General features: G+C 42.9%; 1 protein-coding gene across 1 annotated transcript in view; it reads right to left on the bottom strand.

The window, feature by feature from the left end:
* Positions 1–480: 480 nt before the first annotated feature.
* LOC124110910 (gamma-tubulin complex component 3 homolog) overlaps positions 481–25,242 on the bottom strand; it is a 48,170-nt gene continuing 23,408 nt past the window's right edge. Inside the window, exons 14-26 of the mRNA XM_048394042.1 lie at positions 24,165–24,236; positions 22,904–23,014; positions 21,462–21,564; positions 19,910–20,037; positions 16,687–16,751; positions 15,012–15,147; positions 13,494–13,562; positions 12,271–12,406; positions 7,323–7,411; positions 6,473–6,604; positions 3,358–3,498; positions 2,799–2,918; positions 481–875 (exon numbers count right to left, since the gene is read on the bottom strand). Coding sequence (XP_048249999.1) covers positions 720–875; positions 2,799–2,918; positions 3,358–3,498; positions 6,473–6,604; positions 7,323–7,411; positions 12,271–12,406; positions 13,494–13,562; positions 15,012–15,147; positions 16,687–16,751; positions 19,910–20,037; positions 21,462–21,564; positions 22,904–23,014; positions 24,165–24,236 — 1,458 coding nt within the window. The 3' untranslated portion in view covers positions 481–719. The remainder of the gene's footprint in view (positions 876–2,798; positions 2,919–3,357; positions 3,499–6,472; positions 6,605–7,322; positions 7,412–12,270; positions 12,407–13,493; positions 13,563–15,011; positions 15,148–16,686; positions 16,752–19,909; positions 20,038–21,461; positions 21,565–22,903; positions 23,015–24,164; positions 24,237–25,242) is intronic.

Here is a 25,242-nt window from a genome sequence, read left to right as displayed (position 1 = left end):
CGGGAGATCTTCACCGGGTCCTCTTCACCCGCTGGTACGCCAGGGGAGACTTCAGTTTGGGTTCCCGGGAGATCTTCACCGGGTCCCCTTCACCCACTGGTACGCCAGGGTAGACTTCAGTTTGGGTTCCCGGGAGATCTTCACCGGGTCCTCTTCACCCGCTGGTACGCCAGGGGAGACTTCAGTTTGGGTTCCCGGGAGATCTTCACCGGGTCCTCTTCACCCGCTGGTACGCCAGGGGAGACTTCAGTTTGGGTTCCCGGGAGATCTTCACCGGGTCCTCTTCACCCGCTGGTACGCCAGGGGAGACTTCAGTTTGGGTTCCCGGGAGATCTTCACCGGGTCCTCTTCACCCGCTGGTACGCCAGGGGAGACTTCAGTTTGGGTTCCCGGGAGATCTTCACCGGGTCCTCTTCACCCGCTGGTACGCCAGGGGAGACTTCAGTTTGGGTTCCCGGGAGATCACCGGGTCCCCTTCACCCGCTGGTACGCCAGGGGAGACTTCAGTTTGGGTTCCCGGGAGATCACCGGGTCCCCTTCACCCACTGGTACGCCAGGGGAGACTTCAGTTTGGGTTCCCGGGAGATCTTCACCGGGTCCTCTTCACCCGCTGGTACGCCAGGGGAGACTTCAGTTTGGGTTCCCGGGAGATCTTCACCGGGTCCTCTTCACCCGCTGGTACGCCAGGGGAGACTTCAGTTTGGGTTCCCGGGAGATCCTCACCGGGTCCTCTTCACCCGCTGGTACGCCAGGGGAGACTTCAGTTTGGGTTCCCGGGCCTTGTAGTGCTCATTGAAGTCGAGCCGGAAGCTGAGGAAGCGGAGACTGACGTCTTGATGACTAGTTAACATGACCAGGAACTGTTGCACCATGTCCTGAAACAGGGGATAATAACAAAGATGATAATGTTAGTAATAACAATAATAATAAAAATAGAATTAGTAGTAGTAGTAGTAGTAGTTACGACTGGGCCAACACAATCAGCTCAGCTCGGATGGAAGGACAATATTGTGAGTCTCACCTGATACGACTGGGCCAACACCATCAGCTGAGCTCGGGTGGAAGGGATATTGTGGGTCTCACCTGATACGACTGGGCCAACACAATCAGCTGAGCTCGGGTGGAAGGGATATTGTGGGTCTCACCTGATACGACTGGGCCAACACAATGAGCTGATATCGCGTGGAAGGACAATATTGTGGGTCTCACCTGATACGACTGGGCCCCCACAATCAGCTGAGCTCGGATGGAAGGGATATTGTGGGTCTCACCTGATACGACTGGGCCAACACAATGAGCTGAGCTCGGGTGGAAGGACGGTATTGTGGGTCTCACCTGATATGACTGGGCCAACACAATCAGCTGAGCTCGGGTGGAAGGACGGTATTGTGGGTCTCACCTGATATGACTGGGCCAACACAATGAGCTGATCTCGCGTGGAAGGACAATATTGTGGGTCTCACCTGATACAACTGGGCCCCCACAATCAGCTGAGCTCGGATGGAAGGGATATTGTGGGTCTCACCTGATACGACTGGGCCAACACAATGAGCTGAGCTCGGGTGGAAGGACGGTATTGTGGGTCTCACCTGATACGACTGGGCCAACACAATAAGCTGAGCTCGGGTGGAAGGGACGGTATTGTGGGTCTCACCTGATACGACTGGGCCAACACAATCAGCTGAGCTCGGGTGGAAGGACGGTATTGTGGGTCTCACCTGATACGACTGGGCCAACACAATCAGCTGAGCTCGGGTGGAAGGACGGTATTGTGGGTCTCACCTGATACGACTGGGCCAACACAATGAGCTGAGCTCGGGTGGAAGGACGGTATTGTGGGTCTCACCTGATACGACTGGGCCAACACAATCAGCTGAGCTCGGATGGAAGGGATATTGTGGGTCTCACCTGATACGACTGGGCCAACACAATCAGCTGAGCTCGGGTGGAAGGACGGTATTGTGGGTCTCACCTGATACGACTGGGCCAACACAATCAGCTGAGCTCGGGTGGAAGGGATATTGTGGGTCTCACCTGATACGACTGGGCCAACACAATCAGCTGAGCTCGGGTGGAAGGACAATATTGTGGGTCTCACCTGATACGACTGGGCCAACACAATCAGCTGAGCTCGGGTGGAAGGACGGTATTGTGGGTCTCACCTGATACGACTGGGCCAACACAATGAGCTGAGCTCGGGTGGAAGGACGGTATTGTGGGTCTCACCTGATACGACTGGGCCAACACAATCAGCTGAGCTCGGGTTGAAGGGACGGTATTGTGGGTCTCACCTGATACGACTGGGCCAACACAATCAGCTGAGCTCGGGTGGAAGGGATATTGTGGGTCTCACCTGATACGACTGGGCCAACACAATCAGCTGAGCTCGGGTTGAAGGGATATTGTGGGTCTCACCTGATACGACTGGGCCAACACAATCATCTGAGCTCGGGTTGAAGGGATATTGTGGGTCTCACCTGATACGACTGGGCCAACACAATCAGCTGAGCTCGGGTTGAAGGGATATTGTGGGTCTCACCTGATACGACTGGGCCAACACGATCAGCTGAGCTCGGATGGAAGGGACGGTATTGTGAGTCTCACCTGATACGACTGGGCCAACACAATGAGCTGAGCTCGGGTGGAAGGACGATATTGTGGGTCTCACCTGATACGACTGGGCCAACACGATCAGCTGAGCTCGGGTGGAAGGGATGGTATTGTGGGTCTCACCTGATACGACTGGGCCAACACAATCAGCTGAGCTCGGTTGGAAGGGACGGTATTGAGGGTCTCACCTGATACGACTGGGCCAACACAATGAGCTGAGCTCGGGTGGAAGGGATGATGTTTTTCAGGAAGTCATTCTGTCTCTGTTTCTCTTCCATCTCCTCCGCCTCCGTCACTCCCCACTCTCCCTGCAGACACAGCATCATAGCAGGCGTTTAAAACTTGGCTTATGGAACTGAAAAACCTTGCAAATGGTGAATGAAGATAATTTTGAAAGAAGTAATTGTTTCATTTCCCAATGACTCAAAATGAGTTAAAACTACTGTTTCTTTGTTTTTTTAGCAATATCCCAGCTGTATGTAGGCAGCCTGTAAGTAATTGAGTCTGGACCAAACAATCCAAAGATCGATATTGTGAGCAACGATCTGCTCAAGCAACCAAGCCACAGAGTCTTCCTACTCGATCAATTTGTCTCGGTCTCAGTCACCACTTACGACCATCACTGAAGTAAATTGAAATGGGAAGGAAAGTCACCCTTTGTCTTATCATTCAAGAAACACTCAAAACTGTTCCAATGTTTCACCCACGAAGCCACCCCACCTCCCCAACATCGGGCAAGATGTTCACCTCTGCTGTTCTGGCCTTGAGGCGACTCTGGAAGTGTTCTCGGGCGTCCATCTCGGAGTTGGCGGCCTGGTAGAAGTTCTCCTGAGCGGCCTGGAACTGGATGATGAGGTCGAAGATGGTCCGCAGCTGGGTGAGGATGGCCTGTACGGGAGAATCACATCACTGAGGGGTTCCAAGAATGAGTGAGTGAGTGAGTTGGGCTTAGTAACATTTTGAACAAGAATTCAGTTACATCAAGGCCTGTAAGCTGAATGTCTGACACAGGTCATAGACGTCTGTTATAGCGCATCTTCCCAAGGCAAGAGAGTTAACTGACTTAAAAAGTCCAGTTACCACCCTTGCCGAACTAGGCTGCAATTCCTGGGCTCGATCGTAGCCCCACCAGTGGCTATTACCAGTTATGTCCCTTCTAAACCTCACCTATGGACCAATCAGATTCCACCTCTCGTATCACTTGCGTTCATCACACAAAATGGTGGCGCCCAGTCAGGACGATCTGATCGATAATCAAGTTCTATATCGTGATAAAACGGATCTTACATCGCGAAATGCATCAAATCACGTGAGCACCTTCATTAAAAACATGAAAAGATTTGGAAAATATCTGCTGATAACGAGTTGGCGGTGTACATGCTTTGCAAATCCTGCAATCGACCGAAATCTGCACGACAGTTTACAAAACCGGATTTGATTTCGGTGCGCGATTTTGATTGGACTATGCATAGACTCGTTAGTCCAGCCAAAACGTAACCCCATAATACCAGCCTAGTTCGGCAAGGGTGGAAACTGGACTTTTATAGTCAGTTAACTCTCTTGACTCGGGAAGATGGTTATAGTGGGGAAACCCATGAATAAGGGTATAGCGCTGACAAACGAAGTATCAAGTGAGATTTGAAATTAATAACAAAACCAGCAGCTTCTGGCATAGCTAAGGGAGGCAACTCTGCACAACAAACTGTGGTGACATTAGACCTATGACCTACAATGTCCAGGAATACATGTATTGTGTATATAAGACCTACTAGAGACTTGTCATCGAGGAGACACCTGTATTCTTTATATATGTAACCTGGCAGAATATTTGCTGTGAAGTCGCCTGTATTCTAAATATGAAATCTATCCTGAGATTGTCATCGAAGAGAAATCTGTGTTCAATATATGAGATCTACATAAGATCTTTTTCTTCCTGTATTCAGACAGGAGACACCTGTATTCTATAAATGAGTGAGACCTACCCTGGACTTGTCACCAAGGTGACACCTGTATTCAATATATGCATGTGACCTACCCTGGACTTGTCGTCAAGTTGACACCTGTATTCAATATATGCATGTGACCTACCCTGGACTTGTCGTCAAGGTGACACCTGTATTCAATATATGCATGTGACCTACCCTGGACTTGTCGTCAAGGTGACACCTGTATTCAATATATGCATGTGACCTACCCTGGACTTGTCATCAAGGAGACACCTGCATTCTATACACGAGTGAGACCTACCCTGGACTTGTCGACAAGGAGACACCTGTCTTCTATACACGAGTGAGACCTACCCTGGGCTTGTCGTCAAGGAGACACCTGTATTCTATACATGAGTGAGACCTACCCTGGACTTGTCGTCGAGAAGACACCTGCATTCTATCCATGAGTGAGACCTACCCTGGGCTTGTCGTCAAGGAAACACCTGCATTCTACACAAGAGTGAGACCTACCCTGGTTTTAGTCGTCAAGGAGACACCTGTATTCTATACACGAGTGAGACCTACCCTGGCCTTGTCGTCAAGGAAACACCTGCATTCTACACAAGAGTGAGACCTACCCTGGGCTTGTTGTCAAGGAGAAACCTGTATTCTATACACGAGTGAGACCTATCCTGGTTTTAGTCGTCAAGGAGACACCTGTATTCTATACACGAGTGAGACCTACCCTTGACTTGTCGTCAAGGAGACACCTGCATTCTATACACAAGTGAGACCTACTCTGGACTTGTCGTCAAGGAGACACCTGCATTCTATACACGAGTGAGACCTACTCTGGTTTTAGTCGTCAAGGAGACACCTGTATTCTATACACGAGTGAGACTTGCCCTTGACTTGTCGTCAAGGAGACACCTGCATTCTATACACAAGTGAGACCTACTCTGGACTTGTCGTCAAGGAGAAACCTGTATTCTATACACAAGTGAGACCTACCCTGGTTTTAGTCGTCAAGGAGACACCTGTATTCTATCCATGAGTGAGACCTACCCTGGACTTGTCGTCAAGGAGTGAGTGAGTGAGTGAATATGGTTTTACGCCGCTTTTAGCAATATTCTAGCAATATCACGGCGGGGGACACCAGAAATGGGCTTCACACATTGTACCCATGTCGGGAATCGAACCAGGGTCTTCGGCGTGACGAGCGAACGCTTTAACCACTAGGCTACCCGACCGCCCCTTGTCGTCAAGGAGACACCTGCATTCTATACACGAGTGAGGCCTACCCCGGACTTGTCGTCAAGGAGACACCGGTATTCTGTACATGAGTAAGACCTACCCTGGACTTGTCGTCAAGGAGACAACTGTATTCTATAAATGAGTAAGGCCTACTCTGGACTTGTCGTCAAGGAGACACCTGCATTCTATCTATGAGTGAGGCCTACCCCGGACTTGTCGTCAAGGAGACAACTGTATTCTATAAATGAGTAAGGCCTACCCTGGACTTGTCGTCAAGGAGACACCTGCATTCTATCTATGGGTGAGACCTAGCCTGGACTTGTCGTCAAGAAGACACCTGCATTCTATCAATGAGTGAGACCTACCCTGGGCTTGTCGTCAAGGAAACACCTGCATTCTATACACAAGTGAGACCTACCCTGGACTTGTCGTCAAGGAGACACCTGTATTTTATACACGAGTGAGACCTACCCTGGACTTGTCGTCAAGGAGACACCTGCATTCTATACACGAGTGAGACCTACCCTGGACTTGTTGTCAAGGAGACACCTGCATTCTATACACAAGTGAGACCTACCCTGGACTTGTCGTCAAAGAGACACCTGCATTCTATGCACGAGTGAGACCTACCCTGGACTTGTCAAGGAGACACCTGTATTCTATGCACGAGTGAGACCTACCCTGGACTTGTCGTCAAGGAGACACCTGGAGACGATGGTGTCCAGGAACACCTGGTGGGCTGCGATGATGTAGTCCAGGTCCTCGGCTTCCCGCACCTTGGTGAGAAGCTCGTCCCAGGAACACTCCAGCACCTGCACAACAGGCAGGTCCAGGGCACAGTCAAAGTATGGAAGTTACGACCACCTTAGCACTACAATCACTTTGCGGAGGCCCCGGGCACTAAGCCCAACATGTTTCCATATCTTCCTGTGATATAACTACCTCCAGACCCGTGAAGATCCGGGGTAGAATAGGTCTTCAGATACCCATGTTTGCCGTAAAAGGCGACCATGCTTGTCGTAAGAGGTGACTAACAGGATTGGGCGGTCAGGCTCGCTGACTTGGTTGATGCATGTCATCGATCCCAATTGGGTGGATCGATGCTCATGATGTCAATCATTGGATTGTCTGGTTCAGACTTGATTATTTACAGACCCCCGTCATATAGCTGGAATATATTCCTGAGTGTGGCGTAAAACAACAAACCAACCAACCAACCAACCAACTAACCATATCTTCCTGCACATATATATATTTCCATGAATAAAATGACCCACCTACAATGTTGAAATTATGCCAAATATTCATGATGAAAATGTTTCTAAGCACTGTATATGTTACTGTTTTAGTCGTGGGCACCCGTCTACCATGCGTGGAAGGCAATGCTACTGTTTAAAGTCCACCATGTCTTGTTTGGTTGAGTGTTTCATGCCACTCTCTTTAGTATTCCAACCTCAAACCCCTTCTGAATGTCGCCCTGAAGTAGGACTACAGGCATGTAAACAAATGACGAGAAACGTTGTCGGTTACCTCGAAGTTGATGTAGTACTGGGCCTGTTGTATGAAGTGCACCATCTCACAGCCCAGGGCGTGGCACTGGTGCAGGATACCCTTCAGCTCTGTAACACACATTGTACACACATGTACACACACATTACAGTGTACACACACATTACACACATTGTACACACACATGTACACACATTGTACACACACATTACAGTGTACACACACATTACAGTGTACACACACATTACACACATTGTACACACACATGTACACACATTGTGCACACACATTACACACATTACAGTGTACACACACATTACAGTGTACACACACATTACACACATTGTACACACACATTACAGTGTACACACACATTGTACACACACATGTACACACACATTACAGTGTACACACACATTACACACATTGTACACACACATGTACACACATTGTACACACACATTACACACATTACAGTGTACACACACATTACAGTGTACACACACATTACACACATTGTACACACACATGTACACACACATTACACACATTACAGTGTACACACACATTGTACACACACATGTACACACACATTACAGTGTACACACACATTACACACATTGTACACACACATGTACACACATTGTACACACACATTACACACATTACAGTGTACACACACATTACAGTGTACACACACATTACAGTGTACACACACATTACACACACATTACAGTGTACACACACATTACAGTGTACACACACATTACACACATTACAGTGTACACACACATTACACACACATTACAGTGTACACACACATTACACACACATTACACAGTGTACACACACATTACACACATTACAGTGTACACACACATTACACACATGTACACACACATTACACAGTGTACACACATTACACACATGTACACACACATTACAGTGTAAAACACATTATACACATGTACACACACATTACACAGTATACACACATTACACACATGTACACACACATTACAGTGTACACACACATTATACACATGTACACACACATTACACACATTACAGTGTACACACACATTACACACATGTACACACACATTACACACATGTACACACACATTACAGTGTACACACACATTATACACATGTACACACACATTACACACATTACAGTGTACACACACATTACACAAATGTACACACACATTACACAGTGTACACACATTACACACATTGTACACACACATTACACACATTACAGTGTACACACACATTACACACATGTACACACACATTACAGTGTACACACATTACACACATTGTACACACACATTACACACATTGTACACACACATAACACACATTGTACACATTGTACACACACATTGTACACACACACATTACACACATTGTACACACACATTACACACATTGTACACACACATTACACACATTGTACACACACATTACACACATTGTACACACACATTACACACATTGTACACACACACATTACACACATTGTACACACACATTACACACATTGTACACACATGTACACACACATTGTACACACACACATTACACACATTGTACACACACATTGTACACACACTGTACACACACATTGTACACACACTGTACACACACACTTACATGACATACCTACATAACATCATGCACTTACATTACATACCTACATAACATCATGCACTTACATTACATACCTACATAACATCATGCACTTACATTACATACCTACATAACATCATGTACAAACACATTACATACCTACATAACATCATGCACTCACATTACATACCCACATAACATCATGCACTTACATTACATACCTACATAACATCATGCACTTACATTTCATACCTACATAACATCATGCACTTACATGACATACCTACATAACATCATGCACTTACATTACATACCCACATAACATCATGCACTTACATTACATACCTACATAACATCATGCACTTACATTACATACCTACATAACATCATGCACTTACATTACATACCTACATAACATCATGCACTTACATTACATACCTACATAACATACCTACATAACATCATGCACTTACATTACATACCTACATTACATACCTACATAACATCATGCACTTACATGACATACCTACATAACATCATGCACTTACATGACATACCTACATAACATCATGCACTTACATGACATACCTACATAACATCATGCACTTACATTACATACCTACATAACATCATGCACTTACACTACATACCTACATAACATCATGCACTTACATTACATACCTACATAACATCATGCACTTACATTACATACCTACATAACATCATGCACTTACATTACATACCTACATAACATCATGCACTTACACTACATACCTACATAACATCATGTACAAACACATTACATACCTACATAACATCATGCACTCACATTACATACCTACATAACATCATGCACTTACATTACATACCTACATAACATCATGCACTTACATGACATACCTACATAACATCATGCACTTACATTACATACCTACATAACATCATGCACTTACATTACATACCTACATAACATCATGCACATACATTACATACCTACATAACATCATGCACTTACATTACATACCTACATAACATCATGTACAAACACATTACATACCTACATAACATCATGCACTTACATTACATACCTACATAACATCATGCACTTACATTGCATACCTACATAACATCATGCACTTACATTACATACCTACATAACATCATGCACTTACATTACATACCTACATAACATCATGCACTTACATTACATACCTACATTACATACCTACATAACATCATGCACTTACATTACATACCTACATAACATCATGCACTTACATTACATACCTACATAACATCATGCACTTACATTACATACCTACATTACATACCTACATAACATCATGCACTCACATTACATACCTACATAACATCATGCACTTACATGACATACCTACATTACATCATGCACTTACATTACGTACCTACATAACATCATGCACTTACATTACGTACCTACATAACATCATGCACTTACATTACATACCTACATAACATCATGCACTTACATTACATACCTACATAACATCATGCACTTACATTACATACCTACATAACATACCTACATAACATCATGCACTTACATTACATACCTACATAACATCATGCACTCACATTACATACCTACATTACATCATGCACTTACATTACATACCTACATAACATCATGCACTTACATTACGTACCTACATAACATCATGCACTTACATTACATACCTACATAACATCATGCACTTACATTACATACCTACATAACATCATGCACTTACATTACATACCTACATAACATACCTACATAACATCATGCACTTACATTACATACCTACATTACATACCTACATAACATCATGCACTTACATTACATACCTACATTACATACCTACATAACATCATGCACTCACATTACATACCTACATAACATCATGCACTTACATTACATACCTACATAACATCATGCACTTACATTACATACCTACATTACATACCTACATAACATCATGCACTTACATTACATACCTACATAACATCATGCACTCACATTACATACCTACATAACATCATGCACTCACATTACATACCTACATAACATCATGCACTTACATGACATACCTACATTACATCATGCACTTACATTACATACCTACATAACATCATGCACTTACATTACATACCTACATAACATCATGCACTTACATTACATACCTACATAACATCATGCACTTACATGACATACCTACATAACATCATGCACTTACATTACATACCTACATAACATCATGCACTTACACTACATACCTACATAACATCATGTACAAACACATTACATACCTACATAACATCATGCACTTACATTACATACCTACATAACATCATGCACTTACATTACATACCTACATAACATCATGCACTTACATTACATACCTACATAACATCATGCACTTACACTACATACCTACATAACATCATGTACAAACACATTACATACCCACATAACATCATGCACTTACATTACATACCTACATAACATCATGCACTTACATTACATACCTACATTACATCATGCACTTACATTTCATACCTACATAACATCATGCACTTACATTACATACCTACATAACATCATGCACTTACACTACATACCTACATAACATCATGTACAAACACATTACATACCTACATAACATCATGCACTTACATTACATACCTACATAACATCATGCACTTACATGACATACCTACATAACATCATGCACTCACATTACATACCTACATAACATCATGCACTTACATTACATACCTATATAACATCATGCACTTACATTACATACCTACATAACATCATGCACTTACATTACATACCTACATAACATCATGCACTTACATTACATACCTACATAACATCATGCACTTACACTACATACCTACATAACATCATGCACTTACATTACATACCTACATAACATCATGTACAAACACATTACATACCTACATAACATCATGCACTTACATTACATACCTACATAAAATCATGCACTTTCATTACATACACGATATACTAAATTTCATAATGATGTAACATATTTACGTCACATATTTGTTACATACTGCAGTTACATACTTGTTACATACTTTCATTACACACTAACTTACACATGTACATTACATAATTACATTACACATTTAATAACATACTTATGTTACATACTTAGTATTACTTACATTACATACTTACATTACACAGATTTTGACACATGTTTTGTAAAGTGAGATCTACACTCATGTTATGATCCACAGAACAAGGAGGCTTGCCGCCCCATCTCCGCGTCCTCACCTGGTATTGTGCGGAGCTGCCGAGCGAAGGTCATCTGGTTCTTCCAGATGATAGCCAGGATGTACTCCATCCTCTTGGCCCGCCACAGGAAGTTGAACACGCGCAGGTACATGATGACACACTGGGGCGTGAACACCTGACACACACAAGTCTCGTTAATCACGGTCCAGACAGTCAAGTAGACTCAATGTATGGATAACATTTCGGTATAGATCCTTATACCGTTGTCAAGCAAGGCAAAATGTTGCCTTTACAGTAAATAAAGTTGTTATCCATAAATTGTGTCTACTTTGTCATCTGTCAACTTTTAAGCAATGCCTATCAAACATTTTATTCGCAGTCGTGTGATGATACACCCTTGCACTGGTGGATCGCGATTTTTTAATTCTCAATACAAGTATCGATCACGGTCACACACTAAGTAAAAAATATCAATACTTGCCTTAAAAGTTTGCTTTAACAACTGCTACATCAAACACTAATCAGTAGTGATAATTGGGAGTGTAAACATAAAAATTTGCATCCACTGCGCCATACTTGACACCGCCATCTGTTAATTGTCAGTATGTCAGGTATTCAGCCATCCTGTCTAGGATGGCTTACGCACAACAGATAAGACGACATGCAAGTATCATGATACGTATCGGATTGTGAGCAAGGTATCATGATACGTATATGATTGTGAGCAAGGTATTATGATACATATCAGATTGTGAGCAAGGTATTATGATACGTATCAGATTGTGAGCAAGGTATCATGATACGTATCAGATTGTGAGCAAGGTATTATGATACGTATCAGATTGTGAGCAAGGTATCATGATACGTATCAGATTGTGAGCAAGGTATTATGATACGTATCAGATTTCGAGCAAGGTATTATGATATGTATCGGATTGTGAGCAGGGTATCATGATACGTATCTGATCGCACAGTTGGTATTTGTTTGTTGTTTAACGCCGCACTCAGCAATATTCCAGCTAATGACAGTGGTTTGTAAATAATCGAATCTAGACCAGACAATCCAGTAAGTGATATTATGAGCATGATCTAAGATATGATGACACGCATCAACCAAGTCAGTCGCCTCTAACGACAAGCATAGTCACCTTTTACGGCAAGCATGGGTTGCTGAAGCTCTATTCTAACCCGGATCTTCAATGTTAATTTCTGAAAATGTCACAGATACTTGTGCCTCTATGGACAACATATAAAGGACTTACAGTGCGTATCGGGCCGTCCACGTGATAATCCAGACTGAAGACGTCCCAGCCCGTGTCCCCTGGAGATACCTGAAACATTGAGTGAGTGAGTGAGTGAGTGAGTGAGTGAGTGAGTGAGTGAGTGAGTGAGTGAGTGAGTGAGTGAGTGAGTGTTAAATGTCTCATTCAGTTTCATGCCAGCTGGTGGGGTGGGGTAGGGTGGGGTGACATAGGGTTTAATGTGTTCAAGGCTATTGCACTTATATGGCAAGGTGCGTGTGTGTGTACGTGTGTGTGTGTGTGTGTGTGTGTGTGTGTGTGTGTGTGTGTGTGTACATGTCTGTTGACAGATTCCGAGCTGACCAATCCTTGTTTTTATCCCCTAATGCTGAGTGCCAGACAGGGTAACAACAAGTAGCATTTTTTAATATCTATCTTTATAACACAACCGGGGAAGGAACCACCGATCTTCCACTCTCAGGGCAGATGCTATATCCACTCGACCAAGGTTGGTTGGTTTGTTGTTTTACGCCACACTCAGTAATATTCCAGCTATATGACGGCAGTCTGTAAATAATCAAGTCTGGACCAGACAATCCAGTGATTGACATCATGAACATCGATCCAAGCAATTGGGATCGATGACATGCATCAACCAAGTCAGTGAGCCTGACCACCTGATCCCGTTAGTCGCCTTTTAAGACACGCATAGTTGCTTTTATACGGCAAGCATGGGTTGCTGAAGACCCATTCTACCCTGGATCTTCATCGATCCACTAGACCAAGGAGGCATTCCCATGTGTAGAGAACCCTACACACCATCACAAGTACTGTTTGGGACTGCTTACAGGAGACAATGAGACTAGAGCATGCACACACAGGGTTGTTTCTTGTTTGACGCTGCACTCAGCAATATTACAGCTATAGGACGACGGAGGTCTGTACATAATCAAGTCTGGGCCAGACAACCCAGTGATCAATACTGTGAGCAAAGATCCATGCTGTTGGAGTACACGCTTTCAACCTCGTTTTAGCCCCTTAATGCACAGCGCCAGGCAGGGTAACAACAAGTACCATCTTTTAACGTCTTTGGTATGACGCGGCAAGGGATCGAAGCCCGGACCCTCCGCTCTCCAGGCGGACGCTCTACCACTAGACCACGGAGGCGGTCCTATAATGTTTCATCTTATTAAGGGTAAACAATGAGTCCCAAGTCAATGACTGGTGTAAATTAGCAGCTTGTTGTAAGCTTGATTATTATTTAGTTTGACTGTTTTTGTTATAAGCACACTCAGCAATATTCCAACTATATGGCGGCAACTTGTAAGTATGAGTCTGAATCAGACAATCCAATGATTGATAACATGAGCATACAATCAACCAAGTCACAGAGCCTGACCACCTGATCCATTTAGTCGCCTCTTACGACCAGCATAGGTTGCCAGGGTCTATTTCTGACCTGGAATCTCCAAGGTTGCCAGGGTCACAATCTAACAAAATGCTGCCCTCCCACTAAACAAGGCGCTAGTACCCTTGTACCTCCAGGAGCCGGACGTCCAGCCTCTTGAGGATGTCGGAGTCGTCAAACTGGGCGTTAGTTGCCCTGATGGCCGTCTCCAAGATGCCGGTCAGGTTATGGAGGTACAAGTTGCTGGCCGGCTTGGCCAGGTCCTCCCTGAAAACATGCATCAGTAATCACTGCATCCGACTTTACAGCGAAGAATATGGACATTATATTGCCAATGGAATATGAGCATCGGACATTACGTTGGCCTGGGAATATGAGCATCAGACATTATAGTACAATAGGAATATGAGCATCTGACATTTTGTTACCTCAAAGATTTGAGGGTCAGACATTAATTATCTCTGGGAATATGAGCATCGGATATCACGTTACCTCGGGGAATATGATCATCGGACATAATGTTGCCCCCGGGAATATGATCATCGGACATTATGTTGCCCCTGGGAATATGATCATCGGACATTATGTTGCCCCTGGGAATATGATCATCGGACATTATGTTGCCCCTGGGAATATGATCATCGGACATTATGTTACCTCAAGGAATATGAGCATCAGACATTATGTTACCTCAAGGAATATGAGCATCAGACATTAATTATCTCTCGGAATATGAGCATCAGACATTAATTATCTCTCGGAATATGAGCATCAGACATTATGTTACCTCAAGGAATATGAGCATCAGACATTAATTATCTCTCGGAATATGAGCATCAGACATTATGTTACCTCAAGGAATATGAGCATCAGACATTAATTATCTCTCGGAATATGAGCATCAGACATTATGTTACCTCAAGGAATATGAGCATCAGACATTAATTATCTCTCGGAATATGAGCATCGGACAATAAGTTGCCTCTGGAAATATGAGCATCCAGGAATATGAGCATCGGACATTACATCACATCCAGGAATATGAGCATCGGACATTACGTTACATCCAGGAATATGAGCATCGGACATTACATCACATCCAGGAATATGAGCATCGGACATTACATCACATCCAGGAATATGAGCATCGGACATTACATCACATCCAGGAATATGAGCATCGGACATTACATCACATCCAGGAATATGAGCATCGGACATTACGTTACATCCAGGAATATGAGCATCGGACATTACATCACATCCAGGAATATGAGCATCGGACATTACGTTACATCCAGGAATATGAGCATCGGACATTACATCACATCCAGGAATATGAGCATCGGACATTACGTTACATCCAGGAATATGAGCATCGGACATTACATCACATCCAGGAATATGAGCATCGGACATTACGTTACATCCAGGAATATGAGCATCGGACATTACATCACATCCAGGAATATGAGCATCGGACATTACGTTACATCCAGGAATATGAGCATCGGACATTACATTACATTGTAGATGACTTGTGTGTAGGTTACTTGTGTGTAGGTGACTTGTAGGGGGTAACGAGATGGAAACTACCTACTCTAACAAGTCCATCAAGTGTAGGTGACTTGTGGGGGGTAACGAGATGGAAACTACCTACTCTAACAAGTCCATCAAGTGTAGGGGTTGTGTGTAGGTGACTTGTGGGGGGTAACGAGATGGAAACTACCTACTCTAACAAGTCCATCAAGTGTAGGGGTTGTGTGTAGGTGACTTGTGGGGGGTAGCGAGATGGAGACTACCTACTCTAACAAGTCCATCAAGTGTCGGATGAAGTCTCCCTGTCCCAGCAGCAGGTACCGCCGCATCGCCTGCAGGAACAACAACATCACAGCATCACAACCATGGAAGTCTGCACAAACACATTCAACAGGGCTTCAAAAATACCATTGCCCGACGCCCGTGCCAAGTAAGGTTTGGATGTCGGGCCAGTAATATACGTTTTCTACCATGCCCATGGACAAGTACAGCACACGAGAATGTAATCATGTGATCATGTTACGATATTTCACGGGCTAATATTTTGCTAGTGTCCCGGACTGGCAATCTAATTTGCATACAGTTACACCAGTCAACTTTGATGTCAGACAGGTCATCAATGAGAACCAGGCGTGTTTCATTGATAAATAAGTCATAGTAATACTTCCATATATGGCACATGCTTCTTGGAATTTGAATGATGGACAGTTGACTACATTTCTTGGAATTTGTAATGCGAGGTCGGTCTAGGGCTGACTTTTGAAGCTTCGTTAGGCCTAGCTTTGATGAAATATTTCATTTGACTACATGCTCTCGATCACGAAATCTTGGTTGACACATAAGTCAACAACAAATATGACTTTTAATGAGTCAAAGTATCCCATTTATTATACATGTATCCATGTTGTGGCAAATAAATTTTGTTTCAAGGCGTCAATAATGGTAATCTTACTGTGGTTGATGTAAATATCGGAGAGTTGTGCCATCTACTGATCACTTCACACATGATTTCACCTCAATGAATGTAAACAAATATTGAATTAAATTTTAATAAATAATGAAACAGACATAAGTCCAGATATAACCAGATAGTATGATAATGGGATTAAATTGCATACTTCAGTTCGGATTTGTTGACTGGTATTTCCAGTGTTACGTGCTCGCGGTGATCAGCCGATAATGTTTTTTGAGATGAGGGGAAAAACATTGTGTCCATGTAAAACTAGAGTTTAATAAATATGTAAGTCAATTTTGAGAGCCATGCGTTACATTGCGCTATTACCAAGTTAGCGCTATAGTGAGGGGGCACAATAGCGAGGATACACTGTATCTCTGATTCTCAGTTCTGTAGATGTAATATTTTTCTGAATTTATCAGCTTGATTTTGGGCAAGTAAATTTTTAAATAGGGCAAGTAAGAATGTTGGTCGTACTTGCCCTTGGTCAAGTAACATTTGTCACAAATTTTCAACCCCTGATTCAATTTGGATTTCATCCAAAGTTTTCAACCTCATACTTGGGAAAAGGACAATGCAATATGCACAGGGGCTGACACCATCGGTCATACCCGACTATTCCACAGCTCATTCCGGAGTAATGAGGTGAGGTGAGGTGAAATGGGGTTAAACGTCGCGTCCAAGATTATTGCACTTATATAGCTACGTGCATGCACGTGTATATGTGTGTGTGTGGCTGCTTGTACTAGTCCGGACTGATGCCGATTTATAGTGCTACCTCACTGAGATACCATGCCGCAGTTAACATGAATACCCCACTCAGACACAGTATACTGACTCCGAGCCGACCAGTCCTTGTTTTAGCCCCTTAATGCCGAGCGCCACACAGGGTAACAACAAGTACCATCTTTTAACGTCTTTTGATATGACATGGCTGGGGATCGAACCCCGGACCTTCCGCTCTCCAGGCGGACGCTCTACCATTAGACCACGGAGGCGGTCTCCGGAGTAATAGCTATGTACAATAACTAGAGTGAGTGAATATGGTTTACGCCGCTTTTAGAAATATTCCAGCAATATCACAGCAGGGGACACCAGAAATGGGCTTCACACATTGTACCCATGTGGAGAATCCAACCCAGGTCTTCAGTGTGACAAGCAGCACTTTAACCACTAGGCTACCCCACCACCCCAAAATGGCAATGAGATTTTTGGTCAAAATCAACCTGCCAGCACTTAAACATCCAACAATGTTACAAAAATTACACATACCAATTTTCTTATTCCTTCAAATCTTATACCACAGAACCCATAATGGGCCCTTCACACAAAGGATGCCCCGTGCCATGTGGTCATTTCAGCTCGGTGGTACAAGGTTCAAAGGAAGAAGAAAATTGTTTTGTGTAATATCAGAATCAAAAATAAAAATGTTCATGGTATACCTGGACCTATGTTTGTTATCTATTTTATTAATTTTATTTAAAACTTCATTCAATATTGTTTACAATAATTTCTGCGAAATCGGTAGATCGCACAACTCTCCGTTATTTACATCAACCATAACGGATTGCCGCTATTGACGCCTTTAAACCAGCTTCAGTTGACAGAGAATGGATACATATATCACAAATGTCATACTTTGACTCGTTAAAAGTCATATTTGTTGTAGTTTAACTATTATATATTATATATTCACATGCAGAATATATCCGGCAAATTTGTATTGACTAAGTTTGTAGTCACCTGTTCGTTAACCTGCATTTGCTGAACAAATATGATGTAATTTGTTCTGAGCATAATACTTGAAATATTTTTTTTACAGAATACTGAATCACTGAGAGGGGGTGCACCTATACTCAAGCAAATACAGTAAAAAAAAATTTTACTTTCAACTGTAATGCCCCCATTTCACTACGACCACGAATATCCCGAATCACCCCAAATAGGAAATGTTTCATGTTAGTAGATAAATCACAATCATTTCTTGAAGTTCTTGATTCCAAAACATTCGTACAGTTTGCGGGAGTTCGTCGAATTGGCGAGAAAGCTTTTGTTTGTGGAAGGGTCCCCGAATTGAAATTTCGTGGCTGTATCGTAATTCATTCGTAATTATTTCTTATGTTCCGTAACAGCTTTGTAATCGATTCTTTTGCATTCTTGGCTATTCTTAGCGATTCAAGGCTCCCAAAATTTCTTGTCCTCGACCCGAAACAGCCACAAATGTCCTGAGTCAACTACGAATCATGTAAGAATTAAGTAAGAACAATATTCGTCATATTCGTAACTTAGTCGTAGGTGATTTTTACAATTCGTGCATGATCCGTACATGAATCTTGTAATTCGTACATGTTTCTTAACCCATTCCTGGCATTCTTCATATTTTTCGACCCGATTAGCCACGAAAGTTTGCATTATTGGCCAAATCGTCACAAATTTTGAAAGTTTCCGATTCGGGGTGACTCGGGATATTCATGGTCGTAGTGAAAGAGGGTCATAAGAGACCGACGTTATTTTAATGGTCATTATCCACCGGACCTTGAGATGATCGAGGAACTTGTACTGGTTGTTGAAGACATCGAGGAGATGCTGGCTCGTGTCCTTGTACACCGTGTCCACCATCAACTGGAACTCCGTCACCGTGTCCTGCGTCAGCATCGACTCCGCTGCAATGTGTACGATAGGTTGTTGGTTTGTTGTTTTACGCCGCACTCAGCAATATCCCAGCTATATGGCGGCAGTCTGTAAATTTTGAGTCTGGACCAGACAATCAAGTGATTAATAGCATGAGCATCGATCCACGCAATTGATCGCCTCTTACGACAAGCATAGTCGCCTTTTACAGCAAGCATGGGTTGCTGAAGACCTATTCTACCCCGGATTGTCACGGATGCAATGTGTACGAAATAAATCACATGCTCTCATATCCTCAAAGAAATATGGGTATTATCCGTGAGGCTTGATAAATCGTTCAGCATTCCAAAAGGGAAGGCCTGACTTCAACATGTTCAAGCTGTTTATAGACGTAAACAAGGTCAACATAATTTTGAAAGCAGTTCTGTCACTCCAGGAAAATGTGCGTTTAAGATGTACAAATGCAAGTTTTTGTGCATGATATAAAAGTTTGGCTGCTCTCGACCAATCAGAATTGCCTAAATGTGTGTAACAAACTCATCTTGTAGTCATTTACTAATTATTTTAGGAGATAAAAAAATTCTGTTTTAAATTTACATAGGCCACGGTCATCATTTGCAAATAATTCCTGTTGCAATGTGAATCGGCCCTAATCAGAAGTGGATAAGCGATAGGTTTCAAGCCAGTCTAGTCCATCAATATCAGGGACTTATCTAGACCTGCTTAGCGGTCGATATTTGGCCCCGAGTCTGCAGCAAATGTCAGTCAAAATTCCCTGCAGAAAAATTAATTACAACTAACGTGATGCCTTCATAGTGGTGGCTTGTATTTCACTGGTAACAGGACCACTATAGAGGAAGAGGCTTTACTGCTTATTTTAACATTATTGTATTGAATACATTGTTAAATTCAATATTAAAATACCTCTGAATGTTGGAAAATGTATTTTTTATAGTAAAAATATCTTTAATACTTATCCTGACTCATACTAAATCCTTATGTCATCTCATTTCCTAAAGGGGCGGTCGGGTAGCTCAGTGGTTAAAGCGTTCGCTCATCACGCCAAAGACCCGGGTTCGATTCCCCACATGGGTACAATGTGTGAAGCCCATTTCTGGTGTCCCCCGCCGTGATATTGCTGAAATATTGCTAAAAGCAGTGTAAAACCATTGTCACTCACTCATTTCCGAAATGTAGTGGAAACATCCTGAACTGTGTTCCCGGAGAACAGAAAAACAGCTCACCCAAACACCTGAGCCATGCAGGCGCACTTGAGTCAGGATAAGGTAATGTCGTAAAACACCTTGATGGGAACTCCTCTACCACATCTTGCTGGTCAGGCACCAGGAATATCAAACATCCAGAATATGGTAGGTTCTTGACACATTTTTTAACTGTACAACGAATCTTGTAAACTTGACAAAGTTTTTCTTGAAACGGCCGAGGAAGAACTTACCTTTCTGGACATCGAAGGTCATCGCGACCTCCCTGCCCTTAGTGGGTGTGCGATCCTCACACACCTGTCTGAGGAAATTGATGGTCTTCCCCGTCAACAGGATCTGAAACAGAACATACAAGTTATAGGGCTGTGTATTGGCAATATTGTATGGCAATATTGTATGGCAATATACAGTAGAATATGGATATAACGAACTACAAGGGACCAGAGAAATAAGTTCGTTATATTCGTTGTTCGTTATATACGTTTTCACTCGGAAAAACCCGCCATTCTTGTAAAACAAAACACAATACACGTAATTGCAGCATTGACTTGTATCGGCAGTCATCACTTCATAGCATTAAATTGATACCATTTCATAACATTCATTTAAGTTTAACAAGGTTGATCCGTCACCGCTGATTGTGTTGACACTTCACACTGAGTGAGATTTCTTAGTTCGCTATACATGTCACTAATTACTGGTAGATGGGCTTGTCGTTGTTCATATATCAGTTCGCTGTATCCGTTCGCAGTAGAGAGTTTGCTATGTACGTAAATTTTATATGATATTATATAGAAGATAAATCGGGTATTTTTTAACAGTTCGTTTTATCTGTTTGTTCGCTATATCTGTGTTCGTTATATCCCGAGTTCTACTGTATTACAATAAAGGTCCCCGTATAGAGATATATTTGGAGCTAAAGTGTCTGACAGTGACTGATACTGATTGTACATGCAGATTTTATGTTGTCGATACTAAAGTCAATATTACCATGGCAAAGTCAGTATTGTTTGATGCCGCCATTTTGTAGTCATGGATACAGGGGAGATAATAAAGTGAGAGAAAAGAATCACTTTCCTTTCCACCGTTTTGTCAATCAATTTTGAAGGGAAACATTGTGGATAAATTTCTGTGTAGATTTTAGGTAAAACTAAACAATACAATTAATAACAAAACTTGGTATAAATTTTGTTCTCAATATACTGGAACAGAAAAAGTATTGCAATGGGTATTGTTCGGAAAGCGTACTGCAGTATACGGGTAATACCGTGCAGTCCCAATAAGTATGTCACACGATGGACTTCCAAGAAATATAAAGAAGTTAGGGGTATTCTGGGTACATCTCATCAGCTCACACTAGTGCTTTGACGATACACCAATTGTGCGATCCCATACGTATCACGATACCTTGCACACAATCCGATACGTATCACGATACTTGCATGTGCATTGGTGTCGTCCCACTAGTGAGTGAGTATGGTTTTACGCCACTTTTAGCATCATTCCAGCTACATCACGGCAGGGGACAACAGAAATAGGCTTCACACATTGTACGATTGTCGGGAATCGAACCTGGGTCTTGGGCGTGACAAACAAAGGCTTTAACCACTAGGCTACTCCTCCGCCCCTGTCCCTCTACTGACACTGTAGTGTTTTTTAAAGTCGCGTAGCTCACCTTCCTGGCCTGCTCTGTGGTGACAAACGTTGGGATCATGGACTTCCGCAGACTGTACTTGTCATACCACAGGAGAGCGTTCTTCACAGTCGGGTCCGAAGCCACGAAAAACTAAAGGATAAACAAGTAGTTTTATTATACCTCCATGTCAGAATCATGAGATCTGATTTGTGCCCTGTGTGCTGTACATAGGACCACGTGCCACTCCAAAACCACCGCTTGCTCAAAACCATGTCATATGAATCTTTATTCCATTCTACTAACATCAATATCCTACAGCCAGTTTGCTGCCATAGTTTCAGCATGGGTCCAAATGAAACAACACAATGTCAAGAACATTCGCCCAATCAAATTACGCTGGTGTGCGAGAGGAGTGGAGAGTGACTAGAAAGACGTCACTTCATAAACAAACCTATTGTTGCAAACTGAGCCAATGTATTTATCTCATATAATGGAGCCAGGGTATTTACCTAACAGAATGGAGCCAGGGTATTTTCCTAATACAATGTAGCCTGGGTATTTACCGTACAGAATGGAGCCTGGTTATTTATCTAACAGAATGGAGCCTTGGTATTTACCTAATACAATGGAGCCTGGGTATTTATCAGAAAGAATGCATCTTGGGTATTTACCTATTAGAACGGAGCCTGGGTATTTAGAATGGGGCCAGGATATTCAGAATGGAGCCAGGATATTTAAAATGGAGCCAGGATATTTAGATTGAGGCAGGATCTAAATATCCTGGCTCCATTTTAAATATCCTGGCTCCATTGTAAATATCCAGGCTCCATTCTATTAGGTAAATACCCAGGCTCCATTGTATTTAGCTTGTTTGTTGTTTAACGCCGCTATCAGCAATATTCCAGCTATATGACGGCAGTCTGTAAATAATCGAGTCTGGACCAGACAATCCTGTGATTGACATCGTGAGCATCGATCTACGCAATTGGGATATGATGACATGTATCAACCAAGTCAGCGAGCCTGACCACCCGATTCCGTTGGTCGCCTCTTACGACAACATCAGTTGCCTTTTACAGCAAGCATGGGTTGCTGAAGGCCTATTCAACCCCGGATCTTCACGGGTTAAGATATTTAGAATGGAGCCAGGGTAATTAGAATTGAGCCAGGGTATTTAGAATGAAACTTTTTGGAATTGGTCCAATGTTTTCAATTTGTTTCTCCAGGCCTGTTTCCAAATTACGGTAGTACAAGCCAGCGCCAACTCAAAATCAAAGTGTCAGGACTATCAGTGACTGACCTCATGGTACGTGTCTTCCAGCTCGCCGTCGTAGACCCATCGCAGCAGGGTAGCGTATATTGGCTGGGAAACCTGCACATAACAAACATAAACTGTCAATGTTAGAGAACAACTAACTTAGATTTTCAGCCGAAACAGATTCCAATTGGCGTAAAAGGAAAAATAGCTGTATGAATGGACCAGTGTTAACACCAGGTGTTTGCGAAAAGGGCGAGCAAGTCCCGCCCGACCGGTGGCACCCCGCCCCGCCATTCATACAACCAGGGACTTATCTAGACCAGCTCAGAGGCCGAAATTTGTCCCCAAGTCTGCAGCAAATGTCTGTTCAAATTCCCAATTTGGAATTAATAATTACATTTTACATTGCCCTCATCACTACCTCACCTCATATCATATCATTGTCCCCCCCTTAACTACAAATCTCTGTGCGTTCCCTTATATCTTTTAAATCTTCAAGTGATAACTTGTTTCAGTGCCGCAATGCAGGAATTCGAAGACTTGTTTGTTTGTTGTTTAATGACACACTCAGCAATATTCCAGCTATATGACGGTGGTTTGAAAAAAAATTCAGTCTGGACCAGACAATCCAGTGACTGACATCATGAGCATTCATCTAGCAAAGGGGATACTATCACATGCATCAACCAAGCCAGCAAGCCTGACCACCCGATCCTGTTAGTCGCCTCTTGCGACAAGCATAGTCGCCTGTTACGGCAAGCATGGGTTGCTGAAGACCAATTCTACCCCGGATCTTCACGGTTCTCTGGACTTGTAATGTAAAGATCCAACACTTTACCCACAAAGCTACATACTACTTTAGGAGGGGGCACGGGTGGCCCAGTCGTCTAAGGCACCGCGATTCGCTGTGCAGAGTTGTGTCCCTTGGGCCGTCAGAAACCTATGTTTGTGGGTTCGAATCCCGGTTCGCCCCGATTATGTATCTAGGTTTTTCAGCACCGTACCTGTGCTCGTGGGTTTCACCAAAGTGGTAAACGTCTAAGACCTGCACCACTTCAGGCTTTCCTCACACATTAAGCTGACACGCCGTGATATAACTTGAATACTGTTAGTGGCATTA

Source organism: Haliotis rufescens, unplaced genomic scaffold (genome assembly GCF_023055435.1).
Source record: "Haliotis rufescens isolate VD_foot unplaced genomic scaffold, xgHalRufe1.0.p SCAF_129, whole genome shotgun sequence".
Lineage (NCBI taxonomy): Eukaryota > Metazoa > Mollusca > Gastropoda > Lepetellida > Haliotidae > Haliotis > Haliotis rufescens.
This window is presented reverse-complemented; position numbering and strand designations above follow the sequence as displayed.